Source organism: Lithobates pipiens, unplaced genomic scaffold, assembly GCF_037356315.1.
Source record: "Lithobates pipiens isolate NorthernLeopardFrog02 unplaced genomic scaffold, aLitPip1_a1.2 Scaffold_22, whole genome shotgun sequence".
Lineage (NCBI taxonomy): Eukaryota > Metazoa > Chordata > Amphibia > Anura > Ranidae > Lithobates > Lithobates pipiens.
Genome location: NW_027507784.1, coordinates 168,843,993 through 168,865,895, shown reverse-complemented (window position 1 = coordinate 168,865,895; position 21,903 = coordinate 168,843,993). Strand labels below are relative to the sequence as shown.

Sequence of the window (21,903 nt, the reverse complement as noted above, 5' to 3'; positions counted from 1 at the left end):
TAATTCCTCTTTGATTCCCTGCAAAGGCAAAGCATAATAGACTATATGCATCACATAGTAGTTCATTATGTGTCACTTACCTGACACAGGAGCCAGCGAAGTCACCGCTGTCCCCTGTAGTCCGGCGCATCCATCTTCTCGGTTGGTCTCGCTGCTCCGCCGCTGTCATTCGCCGAAGCTGCGATGACATCACTCCCGCGCATATGCACGGGAGCCGCCACTCACGGCATATCGCTGTTGACAGCGGCGCGCTCAGTGCGCCTGCGCGCCGATGTCTACGGCGCATTCACCGTAGACAGCGGTGCCTGTCTTTTGCCAAATATCTCCTAAACCGTATAGGTTTAGGAGATATTTCTTGGACCTACAGGTAAGCCTTTATCTAGGCTTACCTGTAGGTCAAAGTGGTTTGTAAGGATTTACAACCACTTTAAGCAGTTACAGCAATTGTTTTCTTTTTCATTTTGGAATAAAGGTCTTAAATGAATAAACACTGAGAATGGTAAGCATCCCTGTCAGCAGTAAATGATCCATCTCAACCCTCCAATTGCCACTTTTGCAGAATAGCTTGGTCTGTTAAAGGAAGTTGAAAAATAACAGACGTACAAGCTGGGTCACCAGGTGAAAATAAAGGAAAAAAGTATATAAAAAAAGAAAAGGAATGCAGCCACAACATCTAAGGATTGATAAGCTGCGATATAGTATTTTTTTTTTATTTAATACTTCTTGTGAAGGATTTAAAGTATTATTAAAGCAGAATTCCACCCACATTTATTTTTTTATTTTTTTAACCACTTCAGCCCTGGAAGAATTTATCCCCTTCCTGACCAGAGCACTTTTTGCGATTTGGCACTGCGTTGTTTTAACTGACAATTGCGCGGTCGCACAACGTGGCTCCCAAACAAAATTGACGTCCTCTTTCTAACAAATAGAGTTATCTTTTGGTGGTATTTGATCACCCCTGCGGTTTTTATTTTTTGCACTATAAACCAAAATGAGCAACAATTTTGAAAAAAATGCTTTTTTTTTTTTACATTTTGCTATAATAAAAATATATATAAAAAACATTTTTTTTCCTAAGTTTAGGCCGATACGTATTCTTCTACATATTTTTGGTAAAAAAAAAACCACAATAAGCGTTTATTGATTGCTTTGCGCATAATTTATAGCGTTTACAAAATAGGGGTTAGTTTTATGGCATTTTTATTAATTTTATAAAAAAATTTTTTTTACTAGTAATGGCGGTGATCAGCAATTTTTATTGTGGCTGAAACATTATGGTGGACACATCAGACATTTTTGACACATTTTTGGGACCATTGTCATTTATGCAGCAATCAGTGCTATACAAAGGCACTGATTCCTGTGTAAATGACACTGGCAGTGAAGGGGTTAACCACTAGGGGGCAGTGTATGGGTTAAGTGTGCCCTGGGGAGTGTTTCTAACTGTGGGGGGGGGGGCGTGGCTGCGTATGACACATCACTGATCTCTGCTCCTGATCCCGATCCAGAAGATGCTTGTTTACATTAGTATCTCCCCGTTCTTCCTCCTCGTGAGGCGATTGCCGGTATCCCTGCGGTGATCGAGTCCGCAGGACCTGCGACTTGACTCACAGAGCTTGCCAGCGGTGCGTGCAGGCAGTGTGTTTGGTTGCCATCACAACGGGTGGCAACGGAGGAAGTGCCTGGCTCGTTGTTATGGCAATAAAATTAATGAATCTATCTCCACCAAAAACCAGAAGTCTTGTGGAGAAAATGACACATAAAAGTACGGTAATCTCCTTCTAAAGATGCATAAAGATCGCCGCTGTAGGCGCTCTAGACACGTCCGTCACTGCAATTGTCTGCTCTGCATACAAACATAGTATAATGGCAAAAAAAAGTATTTTTCCCTTTTCTAAAATGGCGCTTAGATCCGCCTTTCATCACGTGATGCAATCCTGCCGCGATGCAGATTGACTCCTGGGAACGATGACACACATCTTCCAGGAGCATAGGCGCTGCAAAAAAAATTATGTATATCGCCGCGGCCCAGAGAGAGGCAGAATATAGGAAACACTCTAGCAGCAAGATACACAAAGTAAGCAAAAGAAAAAAAAAAACACCCAAATGTTGTTCAAGTTGCAGAAATGTACAGATTGAGCTAAAGATTAAATCATGGTTGGAACTCTGCTTTAAACCCAAAATGTAATATATTGCCGTTTACAAATCATTAGATGTGGTGGCTGCATTTGTTTTCTTTTTTTAGGTCTCTGCTTTTACCTGGTAATCTGGCCAGTAATACAACTCCTGTATTAGAGTGCTTCCAATCTGAATGAAGGAGCACAGGGGACACCTTTGGATAGCAGCATTGCCAGTCTGGGGGTAGGGTGGTGTTAGATGGACAAGCAGATTTAGATACATTAACAAATTGAAGCCAAACCTCAGCTTACGCTTTATAATCAGTTACAGCAAACATTTTTTTTTCCATTTGGGATATAGGTTTTCCATGAATGAATAAAAGCTGATCATCGTGAGGACCGCTGCCAGTGTTAAATGGTTTGTCTCATCGCTCTAAACTGATACATCTGCAGGAGAGATTGTTCTTTTGAAAAACAACAGACCTACTGCCTGGATCACCATATGAAAATAGAAGAAAGAAAACAAATGCAGCCACCACATCAAAGAATTGATAAGCTGCCTTATAATAAATGTTTCCCTTTGGCTTTAATACCACTTTAAATATACATTGCTACAACATGAAAAAAGTACATATTTCAGTCTTTTAAAAGTCACAGATATTAGTATACCTCCTCGAAGCAACTCTGTATGTAGGTATGCCAATCCCCTGGTTACGGAGTGTGCCAAGCGGCAGGAGTTGAGCCAGTCATTGGTATGCACACTTAAGTATTTGCAAAGGGATCCCTGTTGGCATAAACAACTATCATTAAATGAACATTTCTTAAATCAGCATGATTGCAGCTTCAGCAGTCATCATCTTACCACACCATAAAATATAATACCTACTGAGGTTAAAAGCAGCCTAGAAAGCCTAATACATTGAATTGGAGCATCAGTCAAACTGTTCAATGCACAAATATACATACTGTATAGGTGAACAGAGTTACCTACCAAATAAGTATTTTGTAATGCTATTCAGCCACTCACCCCTTTGCCCTCTGCCCTTCCTGAAGTCTATGTAAACACTTCCTTTTCTGTCCCGGAGTATGTGAAACATGCTGCTATGACAGCAATGCACAAAGAAGGAAGAACAGGCTTGTCTTATGTATTGATGCTATTGACCAATTGTTTCATATGTATGTTGTGGCAAGACTGCATGTTTATTGCTTGTGTGCTGTCATATTTTCCCATTAGATACCCTTGTATTGTTATTGCTCTGTTGTTTATGTATAGTCATGGTTGCTAGTTGCTGTCAATGCATTGCCATGGTTGCCCATTTGCTGCCCACATAGTGTCACAGTTGTTACATTTTTTCCTGCATATTATCACAACTGCCCATTTATTGTCAATGCATTGTCCCACTTGCCCATTTATTGTCACAATTTTTTATTCACATATATTGTCACAACTGCCTATTTTTGCTCAGCTATGGTCATGGTTTTATAAATCATGGCATACATATTGTCATGGTTGTCTGTTTTTTGCCCATGTATTGGCACATTTGCCCCTTTGGTGCATATATACTTTCAAAACTGCCCAGCTGTTGCCTATAGATTATCACAATTCTATAGAATATCACAATTGCCTCTTTGCTCATATATTGTCACAATTGCCCATTTATCATCTTTGTATAGTGCCCTATAGTATCATGATTGCTCATTTGTTGCCCAAGTATTGTAAAAACTCTATATTTTAGGCCAATGTATTTTCTCCATTGCTTTTTTGTTGCCAATGTATTGTCAGAATTCCCTTTTTTTGTCTACTATTATGTGTGTCAACATGTTACCCAAATTTGTTGTTTACCTACTGTCAAACTTGCCAATTTGTTACCCATATGTTGTTGCTCTGGTGCAATATGTGTGCAAAGTCAGTGATGTTTGTTTTGAAGAGTATATTACTACTTGAATCCACTTATTGTTATTAAAACATGCCCTAATTACGAGGGTACGAAAACTCCAAGGTGTAGTAATTTTTATTATTTGAACTGCATTTAACTTGATAATTTCAGACAAATACTGTAAATTTGCAAGAGGACAAAATAAGGCACCCTAAATGGCCTGCACATACTTTACTTCTTCTTCTTTGTACCAGGGCCCAGACATGCAAATACCAACTTGCAGAGATGAAATAGAAGACCACATCACTCCTGCCTCACTACTGGATACTGTGCTTGCTCTTCACATTACCAAACCAAGAAATGGGACAGGGCGGGCCAGGCTTTGACTTTCCATGTGCATCTCACGGCCATATTTGTACAAAAATTTACCTACCCAAAAAGCCCAAACCCTTTCTACATCCAAGAAACTATAACCTCTTACTAAAAAAGGACAGACAATTCAGTATGGACAGTATAATTTAGGCTTCTGTTGGAAATGAACACATGTAAAATGACACTGTCAAAGGAGTTAATTAAGACCAGCTCTACCTAAGCACTGGACTATGCTCAATGAGAAATTGGCAGCCAGGCTTTAGGGCAACATGCCCACATTTCAGCAAGTTTGGGTACTATAAATTTCCTATTACCTTCCACAAGTCTAATTTCTGCCTATAATCTCCACTCTCGCTTATTCTGACATATGGATACAGTGCCCACCCACCTCTTCCCAGCCAACTCTCTCTCCTTCCTCTTTCCCCAGGCCCACCATTGTTCATATTTTCTTAACTACATATTCTTTCCTATTTCTGTTCCTAACATTTTCTTGTCTGACTTACTTAGGTCCGTCACTTCTCTTGTTGACAACCATAATGGGATTCATAACAGTTGTCCTTACTTATTAAAGTGTATTGTGCGAATATCGCTATTAATGCCGTCTTGTATGTGTTAACATCTATGCAGACAGTTGTTTTTGTGATCAAGCGTTCTTTCTATTACGCTATAAATTTTTCAAAAAAAAGACTAAGCAAGAAAAAAAGGCCTGCTCACATAGGCCATACTATTTATAAAGAGAATAGGATAACATAGATGCGCACATGAAATTGGTTGGAAAAATACATTACGGTATGTTTATGGTTTGTTTTCATGATGAGCTTAGATTGTCTCTCAATAAATGTTTGAAACTGCCTCTGTGGGACAAGAGTTATTTTGTATAGTATAATTGGTTATAAGGAATCAATGAAACAAACTCTGAAAATAATTAGTGTAAAGGGGAATTAATTATGCAAGCTTGACTGAGCTGTGCCACTGCCTCATTGCACATTGGCCTTTTCTCCCTTTTGTACAGTGCTGCAGAATATCTTGACACTGTATAAAAACAAGGACAATACTGTGAATGTCACCCGCTGAAAGGAGGGTTCACAATGAAACAGCTCTGTCACACACTGCTGTAAAGTGCATTGGAGGTGGTCTTGTTCACTGGAATGCCAAGGAGCACCAAGGAAACACGGCAAGAGAAAAGTAGAAATACTTGACTGCATTAAAGAATGGGCAGAACGCCATATAACTAGCCAGTCCTTTTAGAAAACACATTTACTTGATTCATTACAAAAGGCTTGTTCTGGCTACAGCAAAGCACAGAATTACTATATAATATTGTTGTAATTTCCCCAAAATTAAAACGTATTTTTTTACTAAATATTTTTCTTAGAAACATGTAGGACACACAAAATCGGACGTAAGGACTGCCTAGACTCTGCATGAAGTTTTGGACTGTGGGGATAGATTTTCTAAGACACATGTGTCAAACACAAGGCCCACAGATCGAATCCAGCACCTCTCCTGCAGTTACGGACCCCCCTTTGTTTCCGCCCCCACCTTGTCTCACCAGTTAGCATCAGAGAGGAGGACAGACCTCCTCCGCCAGATCTTGTGTGTCTCCATTCAGCTGCGGAAAAAGCTTGTCTCTCTCCCTCACCCCCCGTGTCAGCAGCAGAGAGGACAGAAATGCTCCTACAGACCCTGCCCTGCTCTGTGCAGCTGCATCACCCCCTTGTTTATGCCTCCCCCGGAGTCTGTATTCAGCAGATTCTGGCTCTCCTCAAGACCCTGCACATTCTGCTTCCTAGATCTGCCCCCAGCTTCTTTCCAGCAGCAGCACAAGGCAAGGGGGGTGTACTGTTATGTAAGGGAGGGTGGGAGGACTTTAAGTTCTGATAATGGTGGGGCTGTTGACATCTGATGTAAGGTAAGGTGGGGTGCTCTGGACATTCTCTTATAATTAATATGAGAATAATACAATTCTATGCCAGTTTGAACGGAGGGTCGCACACCACTGCTATCATCCACAAGAAAGTTTACTGGAGACTGCTCAGACAGAACACCATGGCTGAACCATGTTCTGTATGAGCAGTCTCAAATAAAGTTTCTTGTGGATGATACCAGTGGTGTGCGACCCTCCTTTTACGACTTGCATCATCTGCTACAGGAGTGTGAATGGGCTCCATGTTGGTCTGTGCCTGCCATTCACAGCTTAAGTCTTAAGTTATTACTAAAAACAGAAGTAATCAAACGCAGAGGTAATCATTTATGAGGCCCCTTTCACACATGCCTGCCATTTGTTTCATCAGTTCAGTCACATTTTTTCAAATAAAAAAACAGATGACTTGACATCAGTTTTTCATCAGTTAATCAGTTTTTTTCCATGTGTGTTTTTTTTTTACTATTTTATCGCTATCACATAGGAGACAGTCATTGTCAGCTTAATTGTCGGTCTTTCTTCTATACTTAATAGCACCGGGAAGGAGCTGTCATTCGGTCCCGCCACCAAGTTAAACAAAGGAGCCTGGTCACCGGGCGATGTCACTGGGTGACCAGGTCTCCTTGTTTCATTTAGTGGAGAGACTGAATGACAGCTCCTTCCCGGCACTAATAAGTATAGAAGAAAAAGAGCCGACAAGCTGACAGTGATACTCATCTGAGATTGAAGCCCCTGCTGCAGTGCCCGTACAAAGCACAGACTAGCGGCATTTCTCCGGAGTTACTTCCGGGTATCGCGGCTCCGGCCAATCACAGTGCGATTGCGGGAGCACGATTGCGGTAGCCGCCAGTAACGGCACACTCACTGACGCAAATGGCACATATGTGCCATTGCTTCAGTTTGCATGTGCTGATGACGTTGGCACATGCAGATACAGGGGATATCTCCTAAAGGAATAAGGAATAATATGATATTCAGAAGTAAGGTAAAATAAATCAAAATAAAAAAGCATGAAAAAGGGTGGGGTAAACAGGTATCCCACACCTAGTACATGCTTACTCACTCAGGTAAGTGCACTGATGGTATGGTAGGTTGGTGCTGCAAGCCATCCATATACACCTCCAACCGGGAGCCGTATTTACCCTTTGCTTCAGTATGTCACAGTACATGTTGCCATTCATGGTTCCCTCAATGAACTATAGCTCCCCAGTTCTGGCAGCACTCATGCAGCCCCAGACCATGACACTCCCACAATCATGCTTGACTGTAGGCAAGACACACTTGTCTTTTTACTCCTCACCTGGTTGCCCCACACTCTTGACACCATCTGAACCAAAAAGGTTTATCTTGGTCTTATCAGACCACAGGATATGGCTCCTGTAATCCATATCCTTAGTCTGCTTGTCTTCAGAAAACAGTTTGTGGGCTTTCTTGTGCATAATCTTCAGAAGAGGCTTCCATCTGGGATGACAGCCATGCAGACCAATTTGATGCAATATGCGGCGTATGGTCTGAGCACTGACAGGCTGACCGCCCTCCCCTTCAACCTCTGCAGCAATGCTGACAGCACTCATACATCTATTTCCCAAAGACAACCTCTGCATATGACACTGAGCATGCACACTCAACGTCTTTGGTTGGCCATGGCGAGGTTTGTTCTGAGTGGAATCTGTCCTATTAAACCGCTGTATGGTCTTGGCAACCGTGCTGCAGCTCAGTTTCAGGGTCTTGGCAATCTTCTTATAGCCTAGGCCATCTTTATGTAGAGCAAAAGTTCTTGTGAGGGGTGTACTCACTTTTGTGAAATACTGTAGTGTTAGGATGGACTTGCCCTTTAACTTTTTAAAATCTAATGCAATAATTTAAAGATGGAATTAAAGTTTTAGAACAATGTAAAAATGTTTAATTTATGTATAAAAACTTAAATCTCTAATGACAAAGGGGACAATTGGGGCCCACCTGTGTGAGATTGTGGCCAGCACACCTACAATAGGTATATAGTTAGATAAGGTAGTGGTTATGGTTAGGCAGGTTTAGGTATTGTCTCTTTAAAGGGTTCTGTTTTGCAGGTTCGGAAGATACAACAGGATTGCTGGGAAGGTGCTGGAAGCCTGGAGTGTCTATAAAGGGCAGCTGTGGTGGGGCTGGGGACTATTTATTATTTAAAGAATGTGGTTGACCGGTTGCCCGAGTTCCGAAAACTGGGCAGTTTAATAATTTGGTAATATTATTATGATAATAAAGAAAAGTGCAATTGGATGTTTAGATGTTAAACCAGGGGTGTCCAAACTTTTTTCAAAGAGGGCCAGATTTGATGAAGTGAACAAGTGCGAGGGCCGGCCATTTTGCCTGACATTCTTTTAACCATTAAAATTCGGTCTAAGTGTGTTAGTTCGAGCACCAATACACTGCCCAACAAGAAATCTCTTGCCTTTGTGGCTATGTGTTGTGAAGAGGAGAGCTCGGGCGTGTTATTTCCATATACCGTATTTATTGGCATATAATACGCACCATCACTTTAAGAGGGAAGAAGGAAATTATCCTGTATGTACGGCACTCGTCCCGCCCCCTCCCTGTGCCCTCCGAGGCTGCCAGAATATATATCTTTTGTGGCCCAGCGCTCATAGATTCATTGGAGGCCAGAAAAGATATATATGTCCAAATTACCAGGCAGGCCGTTCGAAACCAGAGCTGCATCCCCATGGATTAAAAAAATAGCAACATTTTGCTGCTGGGCAGCATACAGCTCACAACTTGTATTTTTGAGCACCAGGATTTTTGAGGAAATACTGAAATGAGATAATATAGAAAATCTATGGAGGTCATCTTTGAAAAAGAGTAATTCATCCTTCAGCTTTTTATACAATAGATCAACACTGACCTTATTTCAGCTCTTGCAAATGGTATATTTATATAGAGGCCTGTTTTTACAGATGTGCGCAGTAAACTGGGATTAATATACACTAAACATTAGAATTTGAGTTTATTATTTAAACATAGGCATCACTCTTAAATCTCATAAATTAACATTTAAGGGGGTTTTCCAGGAAAATGTCAAATTTATCTGTATCCTTTAAGGGTCCTTTCACATGGGCTGTCCAATTAGGACCCGCTGCTATCCAATCAGAAATAGTCCGCCAAATCCAGACAGATGGCGGTCCAATTTTCCATCTGTCTGGGGGATCAGAAGAAAACAAACAAGCAGTCTGGTTTCATCCGATCTCCCCATAGAGGAGAGCGGGACTCTGATGCTCCATACACACTATCAGATTTTCTGCTGATTTTTTCCTTCAGGTTTACCAAAACCATGTAGTGCAAGGGCCTGCCTGATTGCATACAAATTGAAACTCCTAATGTTTGATCTCATATTATATGGTTTTGGTAAATCTGAAGGAAAAACTCAGCAGAAAAACTGATAGTGTGAATGGGGCTTAACAGGTCCGTCTCTGCACAATGAGCAGAGATGAAACTGTCATCCGCGTGCGCAGCGGGGATCAGCGGATCAAGCAAGCGGAGTCCGTCAAATGGATCTGCCCATTGTGAAAGGGGACTAAAAAACAACGGGCCCTTCATTGATAGCCAAAAGTTTGTGGACACTTGACCATATCACCTATATCATAATATTTCTGCATATTCCATTTCAAAACCATGGGCATTAATATGGAGTTTGCCCCACATTCTTGCCTCTCTGTAAAGTTTCCACAAGATTTTGGAATCTGTCTGTGGAAATTTACACCCATTCAGCCAAAATGACAATTTGTAAAGTCAGGTAGTGATGAATAGTATTGAGTTCAGGGCTATGTGCAGGCACCTCAAGGTCCTCCAAACCGAACTCCTCAATCCATGTCTTTATAGACCTGGCTTTATGTAGCTGAATTCAATAATTTAGAGAGGTGTTCACTTACTTTTGCCATATAGTGTAAATTAGCAGTAGTGTTTCTCCATGAAGCACTAGGGTCGCCATTTTCAATCCCAACCACAGCACTAACTGCCTGGAGTTTGCATGTTCTCCCTGTGCCCGCATGAGTTTCCTCCGGGGAATCCGATTTCTTCCCAGACTCCAAAGACTGGTAGGTAATTTGTCTTCTGACTAAATTGGCCATAGTATGTGTATGTATGAATGTAAGTTAGGGACCATAGATTGTAAGCTCTTTGAGGGCAGGGAATGATGTGAATGTACAATATATATGTGAAGCGCTGCATACATTTATTTGCCTTTAATGTATTTCTACAGTACTACATGTCTCCAGCAGGGTGCATTGCAAATAAAGTTTGTGAAATGAAGTGCTTAGTAAAGACAAAAAGGGTGGTGGAAACTGTGTTTTTATAATTAAAAGTCCCAAAAATAGGAGATATTCTTTTCCAGGAAAGCCCTAAAGTCCAAGAAAACAATTACTGAGAGAACATTTCTGCAATTTCCCTTTACTATAACACTGTGTAACCATACAAGTACATATTTACTGTGGGAAAATAGTAAGCTCTCTGCTCTTTCCTAAAAAGCCTAGACTTCCTTTTCTGAAAAGCACACATTCTAAAATAGTAAAGGTTAGCCTCATAATCATTAGTCTTTTACTAACCGTTACAATTTTGGAGTTTTTATCATAAGATGTAAATTTTGTGTTTAAGAGTTCCAATCATGACAACTGGATGACCACTCCCGAGAGCAATAGATCAAGAAGGTAGTAACAAGCAGAGTTTTCCAGTTCCAATGACTAAACCTACAATCAGGCTATATGATGAACTTGCCTTTGTGTCATAGCAATTTTCATGTTTCCTAAGCTTCCAATACATATGTGATGACAGTCATCTGCTTTCAGACAGATTGGGCAGAAATTTCATGTTTCTTGGTTTACTTGACAAGGTCGGGTATAATGATCCTGTCCTGATCACTATTGTCCCAAAGCCTGCCTTGTCTCTTCTCCTGAATATTCAGTTTTAAAGTAGACATCAACTCTAACTAGATGACATTTAGCTTGCTCAAGCTCTGTCTGTGCTTTAGCCTCTCTGCAGCCAATTCCTATCTACATAAAATGGCTCCAGCAGTGGTTGCATGCCTTTGGTCAGGACTTGTTTCTTGATGGTGACAATGGTGGATCATGCCTCTGCAATCAGTATCAGTGCAACCCCTGGTAGTTCCCACCAGAAGTTCATGTGACCAGGTGACAAGACAGCACCACAATGGGTAGACAGGGAAAGGAGTACCCTACAACAGGAAGTGACTGAACAAGGTCTTTCATGGCAGCATTAACAGGTAATATTTTAATGTAAGCTTGGATTTTAAAAGATGAAAATTCACTTTTGAATTTGAATTAAATGTTAAAGATTATATGAGATTTAAGTAATTGGGTTTATGTTTATTAAAATTATTATATTTCTACAGGTCTACTTTTGAATCACTTCGGTCCCTAGGTGCTTGAGCACCAGAGCATTTTTTCAACAATGTCTTGGTTCTGAACCTTACAGGTTCACGCAATTGCAGTCCAACGTATTATAGATCTTTATCAGAACAGACAGGGTTTTAGTTTGGTCATAAATTTGGGAAAATTTAAGGAAATGCACTGTCAGGGCTGGGCTCAACCCTTCCTTCTCAGAGCAGGCCGCTCAGCTGTCGGTTAATTGTCAGCTCTAATCTTTCCACAGTGACTCACCCAGTGATGATATCCTGTCTTCGTCTGGTCAACATATCAGAGACTCTCTCCTGTGTACCCGTGAAAGACTTACTTTCTGGTTCCTGATCCTGCTTGCTGTTTCACCACGCTGATTCTCCAGTTTCCTGATTTCCTGGCTTGTCCTGAAATATGCTGATCCCTGCCTTCCTGACGTCCTGGATTTTCTGACTACCTGTTCTGGTTACCGAACTCTGGCTATGTTTTGACTACGTTTGCTCTGTTTACCTTTTACTATTATTATGAAACTAGTGTGATTTTTACTGCACTTCTGTCTCGGTCTGATTCATGGTTTTTGACATGCACTTTTTTCTATCTTTCTACTTTTTATTGGGAAAAAAATTGTATAAAGTTAGATTTTCCCAACGCAGTGTTTACATAAGCTGCACCCCAGTTCATATTTACCATAAAATATATTAAAAAAAGTCTGATGATTAAAATTATATCACAATAGTGTGAATTTTCTGAAACATAACAGAATGGTAAAGTCCAAAGTGAACATACTATATGTGTTTTACTTTGGAAGAACTTTATTCCCTTTCAAATCTACATTAAGACACATGCAGGGGGGGGGGGGGGGCAGTTTGTGTAAATTGTAAAGTTGGACATAAATGATGTTTTTTTCATTCAGCCAAGATAATATATTGTATATGTTCTTTATATTTATTTATTTTTCTACTTTTTTTTCTAAAGGGATCTGTCAGTGATGATCTGATCCAGACCTCCCCATGTAGCTGTGCAGATCACTTCTTATGATCTAGTGCTGTAGGGAGATGTTGGACAGAGCTGCAACAAGAACTTATAGGAAGTACTGTGACGTCGCTACACTCCTGATACAAACACTATGGGAATGTGTTTACATTCACTTCTATAGGTATCTGCAGAAGTCCCGGAAGCCCAGAAGCCAAAATAATCAGCTTCTTCTATGCTGGGCCGTGGCTGAACCAGCTCTAGTACCTGCGGGGTCCACAGGAGGTGCGAAATCTAGTTGTTTTAATATGGCCACTGTCCCTGCCCCATTTTAAAATTCACCCAGGACGCAAGTGGTTATTAAAAATGATCTTGCCAACTTATTTAGCTTTACTTTGCCCGAACCTTATGTTTCAGCATAAATAAGACATCAGAAATCCACTGAAGTCTTAAGTTTGGCGTTCATGCACAGAAAGCCAGACACACGTCAGCAGGAACCGGACGACTTTAGGTATGTGTAAACTTTTTTCTATTCTAATGGATGGCTTCTGTCAAGCAGTCATGCTGGAAAACCAGCATTCGTTCAGTGCTTGCGGCCAATAGCTGCAAGTCCTGTTCACCTAGCGAGGGGGAGTCCTTGCTGCCAAAATACATTAGCTCAGCGGGAGAGGTCTCCACACATAATTTTGTTGATGTATAAATCTGTCCGTTTTTTTTTATCATCCAACCTGCTGGTTAAATGAAAAAACAAAAACTATGTGTGTATACCCCGATTTATAGTAGGCCCAATCAACAGCCTGACCTTACACAATGCCCCCAAGCTCCTGAAAGGGTTTGAAAGGGTCAAATGACAGAATTAGAAAGAATGCAAACAACTATGATACACTGATATTTGAGAAAGAAAAAAGTCTCAATAGCGCAAGCAGATGGTGGGAAGAACCCCCACAAAAGCCATAAAGTCTATATAGTAAAGGAGGTACTAATTAAAAAGTCCACTATAGTGATGGCTGCTGCATTTCTTCTCGGGATATTGGATCTCCTCTATACACTGTAAGAACAAGAGGGCAAATAGTCCAGGGGTGGCTTGGTAGATTCTGTATATCACACGGCAGAGTCTACCAAACCATCCCTGGACTATTGGCCCTCTGGAACGGATGTACAGACTGTTTGATGATATGCCCAATTTCTCTTCCATCCTGTGAGTGCAATCTTAATTGTTTTTAGTGTTCATTTAATAAACAGATACACTTAGATGGCGCCGCCTTTGTTTCCTTTTGTTTTTAAACTGATATTTGAGCCTTTTGTGCCCCTTCAGCTGAACGTCAAAGCTTAAGTGTCAGGCTCAGGCAAAATAAGAAATGTTAAAGACTGAATATTCAGATTTGTGCGTAAGCCCCCCCTCGTGACAGGTTCACTTAAAGCCCAACTGTTTTGTTTATGCCACAAAGGGTGTATGTAATTTGTGATTTTGTCTAACTCGCTTATCTTTTTGCCTGCTTGCAGTGAAAATGAACATAAACAAGCTGATTGAAGGAACTATTCTTTGTGTGTTTTCATGAACTGAAGCACATTCAGCAGCAAACTGGCACCAGTATACAAACAGACCGCATGCCAAATGGTCTAGTAACTTGCTCCCCCCCTTCTTCCCCACCCTCTTATCAATCCACAGTCTATCCAAACGTCTGTGTGATGCAGACTGGTGTGCCCTATTTGTGTAAACAGGAACGAACAGAGACTTTCTTGGCTGTCACAAAAGTATCAGTCAAGGGTTGAGATACACAAACACTTCTGATTGATATCTAAAATATTTTTTGCATTGTTATAGCAAAACACAAAAACATCTATGTTGTATATAGGTAAATGAAAACATTATTTCACCATCTTATGTTAATTCAGCTTGGCTGTATACTTGTTCCAGGTCAGTGACTGGACGTATTGGAGCCAGAGACAGCTAGGTATTTAGCATTTTCATTAGGAAGTTAGTAATAGCAACTAACATACAACTCTCAGGCAGCCCATAGAGAAGTCTTTTTTTTGGGTAATGAAAAAAACCTGATTCAATGCCTCCATCCATACACACTGGATGTGGAGGGGGGCATCTTCCCCGCTGAGCTATTGTATTCTGATAGCAAGTAGACTTCCCTGCTGTCAGAATACGCTGATCAGTGTCGCAGGCTATAGCCTGCAGCACTGATCAAGCGGGGAAAATTTGATAGGGCAGTTGTAGAGAAGCTGATTGGTAGATCGACTTCTGTACAACCTTCCTGCCCATACATGGATACAAATTTTCCCGATCCCTGCTGAACAGACCAAATTTCGAGCCATGTATGGCCTGCTTCAGTACAAATTTTATTTAAACCAGACACCAAATGGTTCGTTTGCATGCAGATCCCGGAGTATACACCTGTAGACTGAATTTCCTTTTCATAGAAATCTTTGCAACTGAGCTGATATAGCAGATTGTAACTTCCTCCAAAATGTTGTTGTCATTTTTCAAACTCGAAATAAATGCAAAACTGATCATTTAGCTGCGTATTGGTATTGCTTGTCTTCCATTGATTGTTTTTTCTATCACCTTGTAACTTCAGTTATAAAATATCCCTGTCAAACTTCTTGTCCCCCATTACTCTGTTTCATTCCTTCTGCTGCATTATATAATGTCAATATATAGGAGGAAGCTACTTCATGGAACCAAAATGTAAATATACATTTTGGGTGGAATATGAACAAACTCTTATACCTATAGACTACTGGAGAAGCATTATCAATAACCTCATTGGTTACATCGCTGATAAATGTTTTGTAGTGAACGATCGCTTTTGTTTTGTATTTTAACACCAAATCCAATAAACATTAAAGCATCGCTAAACCCCAAAACAACATAATTCATTGCAGCTTAGCAGTTCTTTGCTGTAGCATGGGTGCTCAACCGGTGGCCCTCCAGGTGTTGCTTAACTACAAGTCCCATCATGCCTCTGCCTCTGGGAGTCTTGTAACTGTCAGCGCCTTGCAATGCCTCATAGGACTTGTAGTTCCTTAACAGCTGGAGGGCCACAGGTTGAGCACCTATGCGTGTAGTGGCTGTATTGTCCTTCTTTTTTCTTTTTTCAGACTCTTTTCCTTTATTGTAACACTAACTTCCTGTTTCTTTGAAAATGTTTGTCTTGGTTCATTTGTATTTCATGGTGGATTGATGGGACTAGTAATTTACACAAAAAATAAAAATGTCTTTGTGGTTTGGTTTAAGTTTTAGGGCCGGTTCACACTGCGAGCCGCGGCGAGGCGTCTCCGACTTCCTCGCCGCGACTTGCAGGGGGGGTCAGCGGCGACTTGCAGAGGACTTCTGCATAGAAGTCAATGCAAGTCGCCCCCGAAGTCGCCCCGAAGTAGTACAGGAACCTTTTTTCTGAGTCGGAGCGACTCGAGTCGCTCCTCTCAGAACGGTTCCATTGTACTCAATGGGGACGACTTGCGGGAGCGAGGCGAGGCGAGCCGTGTCGCCTCGCCTCGCGCCGCAGTGTGAACCGGCCCTAAAGGAAGTAACAAGGGCACCACATTTATGGCAAGATCAACAAGTAATTTCTGTATTTGCTGAAAAATTCTAACATTAAAAGTGAAAACCAATGCAGTACACATATAAAGACTGTTAAGCTGCAATATATAATTTTCTTTTTTGGATTTAGATATGCTTTAACCATTGTTGAATGTTTTCTACTTCAGTTATGTACATTTTGCACTACAACACAGTCATGTAGTAGTATAAAGGTTATACTACTAATTGAAAAAAAAGCGAAATATTGAGAAAAACAAAAACCTGAATAAGAAACCCTAATAAACTGCATTGATACTCACATTTGCGTAGTACTCCATTACTAGCAGATATTCCAAACGTCCATCTGAAGTCACCCTCTCATCAGCCACAATGAAGTGGGCAATGTTATCATGTTCCAACAAAGGAGTGCGGTATATACTCCGTTCATTGATAAAATTTTGCCGATTGTTGAAAGAAAAAACTTTCACAGCCACTGGACGCTCATCTAGGGATCCTTTGTATACTGACCCATATCGACCACGACCAATAAGCTAAAAAAGAAAAAAAAAATCAAACATAAGTTCACAAGTACAGTATACATGGCAGTATCCTGGGTTTAAAAAGCAACTGGTCACGAAGACATCAGAACAATGACTTTTCCTTTTCAAAATACATCCTCTAGCTTGCGTGATAGCTAAGCCCTTCCTTGGGTACCTCCATTTATAGCTGTCTCAAGAACCCTACTGCATCTTCAAAGTATTTCTAGGCAAAATTTAACTTTGTTGCCTTTGTTCCCTAATTTCAATCTACTCAGTGCCCTGTCTGTGCCTACCTTATACTCTGTACTATTTGCTGTCTGTTTCACTTCCCGCAGTGTCATTTGTACCAAAAGTCACCAATGTAATCCCCTGGCCTTGTACACAATAGCAGGGCTGAATGAATAAAACCCGACAGCACAGGAGGAGCCGCTGTACTAACTATCCAATGTTAGTACAGCCACCTCCCCTGCTGTTCTATTGTGATCTGACAGGGGGACTGTTCCCCCCCCCCCCCCGCCAGAACACTCTGGTCAAAGCTCTTAGCCATTGGCTGAGAGCGCTGATTGGAAGCCGATCAACAGACATATTTCGGTCATGACCCTTCGACAGAAGTCGTCCGAACAGCCAGCTTCTATTGGACCAGCTGCAGTACACATACCAACCAACATTCTGCCTGTGTGTACTAGGCTTAAGCCTAGTACACACTGCTAGTTTTTTTTTTTCCGTTCAACTCAGCAGGCTGACCGAAAAAAAAAAAAAAAAAACTGACAGCTCTGGTTGGAGCCGTTGTACTAACAAACCAATGTTAGCGATCTCTCCTGCTGTTCTATTGTGTTCTGACAGGGGGACATTTTCAGTATGCAGTTTATCTACGTAATTCCATTTTCAACAAAGTGAGAACATTCATTCTATAACTATCAGTCATTATTTGGTATCACTTCCCTTTGAAACATACCACTATTTAATGGTGTTGGGTTACTTTAACACCCCATCAGCTGTAGCAGTAAACCTAACTTTCTCTTAGTTCCTTCCTCTTTATGACACATAACATGAGTTGGGAAAAACTGTGTTTTTGAACACAAATAAGCTCAGATGAGTAACCATCTTAAAGTGGTTGTAAACCCCCAAAAAAACAAAAAAAAAAAACAAAACCCTGCATTACAAAGGCATAATGGGCTACTATGCACCACACACTAGCTCATTGGACCGCTGACATTTTTCCCCAGAGTTTCTTCCGGGTTCGCGGGCTATGGTGCTGTGATTGGCCGGAGCCGCGATGGCGTCGGTCACAGAACAGGGTCCTGAAGAGACGGCAATGGCAGCCATTTCTTCAGAGTGCATGTGCCCATGGCATCGGCGTATATAGTAAATATCTCCTAAACGGTGCAAGTTTAGGAGATATTTACAGTACCTATAGGTAAGTCTTATTATAGACTTACCTGTAGGTGCAATTAAAAAGGAAGACTTTACTTCCTCTTTAACAGGAAAGAGTGGAAAGGATGCAAATAAGCATTTTTGGCCTAACAGCTGAAAGAGATACCAGCCGTTTCTATGAAAACTGGTATTTCGGGAATTAGCTATTCGTGCTACACACAATCTGAAAGAAAATATCATAATTTGCATCCAGCCTGACTAATATGTGAAAGGTTACAAGAGCTCTATAAGTCAGGAGTGCAATATAATTACATCATTACATTACACCAGGGGTGTCCAAACATTTTTCAAAGAGGGCCAGATTTGATGAAGTGAACATGCGTGAGGGCCGACCATTTTGCCTGACATTCTTTGAACCATTAATATTCGGTCTAAGTGTGTTCGTTTGAGCACTAATACACTGAGCAACAAGAATTATCTTGCCTTTGTGGCTATGTGTGGTGAAGAGATGAGCTTGGGCGTGTTATTTGGATATACTGTATTTTTTGGCGTATAATACGCACTTTCACTTTAAGAGAGAAGTTTCAGGAGAAAACGTAAATTTTAAATAACGAACTGTGAAGCTAAATAAGGGTCAGTGCCCACTGCAGCCTCACAAGTGCCATGAGTGCAGCCCCCTCCCACCATTGCCATGAATGCAGCCCCCCCCCCACCATTGCCGTGAATGCAACCCCCCCATCATTGCCATGAATACAGCCTCCCCATCATTGCCATGAATGCAGCCCCCCCACCATTGCCATGAACGCAGCCCCGCCCCACCATTGCCATGAATGCAGTCCCCCCACCATTGCCATGAACTCAGCCCCCCCCACCATCGGCCTCGGAGGGGACAGAGAGGAGGGTGGGAGAAGCGCCAACAGATTACATACAGGAGAAACTCCTGTTTCCTCCGTGGTAACTTTAATACAAAGTCCCCCCCGACAGAACAGTCGTCAAAGGGCAGCGCAGGAGACAGGACTTCCTATTACAGAAGCTGCAGCTTAAACAGGAAATTCTCCTGTATGTACAGCACTTGTCCCGCCCCCTCCCTGTCCCCTCCGAGGCAACCAGAATATATATCTTTTGTGGCCCTGGTGCTTGTAGATTCGTTGGGGGCCACAAAAGTTATATATGTCCAAATTACCAGGTGGGCCGTTCAAAACAGGAACACGGGCTGGACTTTGGACATGCCTGCATTACACATTCAATAACAAAACATCTCTTTGGTTTTACTAGCATAGATGTGCCATCTGTCATTCACTGAATAAATTATTAATCTCTACTTACCCTGGTTCCCACATTACAGATATCTGTAGTTAAATCGCAAAAAAAGTAATGTTTTACCTCTAATAACTTAAGGTTATCCAAATCTAAAGACGGTTCTGATGTTGCAGCTTCCATCATATCCATACTATGCAGACCTTGCTTGCGATCTTCTAAAAAAGAAAAAAATAATTCACACAAAAGAAGCACTTAACATACTTTGCTTAATTTTGGCTACTTGCCTTTGCCTTTGCATTGTGATTATCCCAATAAGTAAACCTGGTTGCAGATGCAAAGAAGTATATAGATATGGGGGGAAGGTTCATTTGTTGTCTTACTAATCATTAAACAGGAACTTCAAGATGCAAAGAAGTATGTAGATATGGGGGGGGGGGGAAATGTTAATGTGTTGTCTAACTAAACATCCTCCTCTTACTCAGGGTCCTGGAGAGATCCACCACTGCACACCTGGTCCCACCCTGCCATCTTCTTTTGCCATCATTAGTTGGCTGTCTGTCTCTTCCAGGTTCCTGCACCAAAGCAAGTCATCGGGGGCTGACTGCATAAACCAGGAAGACACAGTTGGCCCCCTTGATGACACAGCGCATGCACAGGAGAATACCTCTTGGGATGTGTGACTTGGGTATCCTAGGAGGCTGTGGACAACAAATACATCATTTTTGCCTAGAAGAGTGTCAGGAACATGCTGGCCATAGTGCAGCTCAAGTTTTGAGGCGAATGCAAATGCGCAGATGCTGTGGGTGAACATCTTGTCGGGCACCTATGCGCATGTGTGCACATATTCCTCATTGACACTGGCACCAAATGGCCTGTATAAGTGCAGCAGCTGCACTAGTCCATTGCTGTCTGATCTGCAGCTTTATCTGTGATTCTGTATCTCAAGGGTCTCCAAACTATGGTCCTCCAGTTGTTCAGGAACTACAATTCCCATCATGCCTAGTCATGTCTGAATGTCAGAGTTTTACAATGCCTCATAGGATGTGTAGTTCCGCAACAACTGGAGGGCCGGAGTTTGGAGATCCCTGCTATCTAATTATGCTGACTTCTGTGTTTGACCCAGCTTGCTCCTGACTTTGTTGAACAATACCTGCCCTGACCTTGGCTTGTCTCTGGACTTTCACTGCCTTCTGCCCATCTGCCTGATCTCATGTTGCCAACCGCTGCATGTATCCTTTCTATTCCTTACCTGTCATTTATGTATCTGACCGTGTTTTACTAATCTGGCTTGTATGACCATGTATCCAGTTGTCTGCATGCATCTGCCTAGCTTCCGCTGGAGCTACCTCTTTTGTGGGCCACCGGTCTTCCTGCATCTGATATCAGCCGATGTCTACTGCTGCCTGCTGTTCCTGGTGACATCCGCTGTTCCAGCTATCTGGTCCACTTTAGTGATGCACTTCCATCGGAAGACTACATAGGCACTCATACCTCGCCGTGCTCTCGTGGCCACTGTTGCAACATCAGCGGTCTCAGAGTTGGGGCTGTACGAGAGGCCTTCCCTCTGCAAGTCAGGCTCAGCCACAAGGTACGTGACAGTGAGAAACCAGGGAGAACTGGGATGTGTTTCCTCAAAAATGTATTTTAGGAAAAGTAATTAAAATGATCCAATTATGGGGGATAGGAGGTCAAATAGCATGGGGGAGCATGTATGTCTGCTTTAAAGTGATCCTCCCAGGACCCCTAGCATAAAACTTTCCAGGAAAAGAACGACGCTGAAAGGAAGGCACCTTCTGTTGACTGCATGCACTTTTGCTTGTATTCAGATCAATCCCTCTATCTGTGTGGCATCCTTTTGGATCCTAGACTAAGGCTATGGGTGCCTCAGTTTCTGCCTAATTCAAGATTAACCTCCCTGGCGGTATGATTCAGTCTGGTTTTAGGTGCTGAAAGCGGTACAATTATTTTGCATGGAAATCTGGCTTTTATTTTGTAGTCCTGTAATTCTTAGGAATAACGCTCTGAAATCTCTTCAAACCAGAGTCTAGCGGACATCCCGGGTATGATAAAGTTTATAATATAATAAAGAATAATAAAAATTATTCAATAATGTAATCAAATCCAAAAAAAATGAAAAAGGGACATGTTTTGGTTGCTATGGACAATCTCCAAATTCCAAGCAGTAAAAAACAGTATTTATAATATAAAAGTGCATGCAGGGCATTGCACAAACCACTAGGGACAAAGGGGGTGTGTATTTTTTACTACAGCACTGTAATCTGTAAGATTACAGTGCTGTGTGTGTTTTGTGTCTTTTTACATTTTTGAATTTGCCGCCGTTCTCCGCTCCCGTGCGTCGTAACGTCGCAGGGAACGGAGCTCGGCGGCATTCGGCACTGTGAATCGAGCGCAGGACGGCTCGATCACACAGCGCGGGGGACATCGCTGGATCCAGGGGACAAGGTAAGTAACGTTACCTGTGTCCTCCCCTGCATCGAGCGGTGCAAGCCCGAGTCTGGCTCGGGGTTACCGCTATTGTAATTAAAATTCCA

The 21,903-nt window shown here is 41.8% G+C and overlaps 1 protein-coding gene across 2 annotated transcripts in view; it reads right to left on the bottom strand.

Annotated features, from left to right (window-relative positions):
• BMPR2 (bone morphogenetic protein receptor type 2) overlaps positions 1–21,903 on the bottom strand; it is a 245,476-nt gene that overhangs the window by 37,252 nt on the left and 186,321 nt on the right. The window contains exons 5-7 of one of the 2 annotated variants that reach the window (XM_077448607.1): positions 19,475–19,566; positions 16,499–16,729; positions 2,787–2,901 (exon numbers count right to left, since the gene is read on the bottom strand). In XM_077448607.1, coding sequence (XP_077304733.1) covers positions 2,787–2,901; positions 16,499–16,729; positions 19,475–19,566 — 438 coding nt within the window. The remainder of the gene's footprint in view (positions 1–2,786; positions 2,902–16,498; positions 16,730–19,474; positions 19,567–21,903) is intronic. The other variant, XM_077448608.1, reaches the window with a different exon arrangement.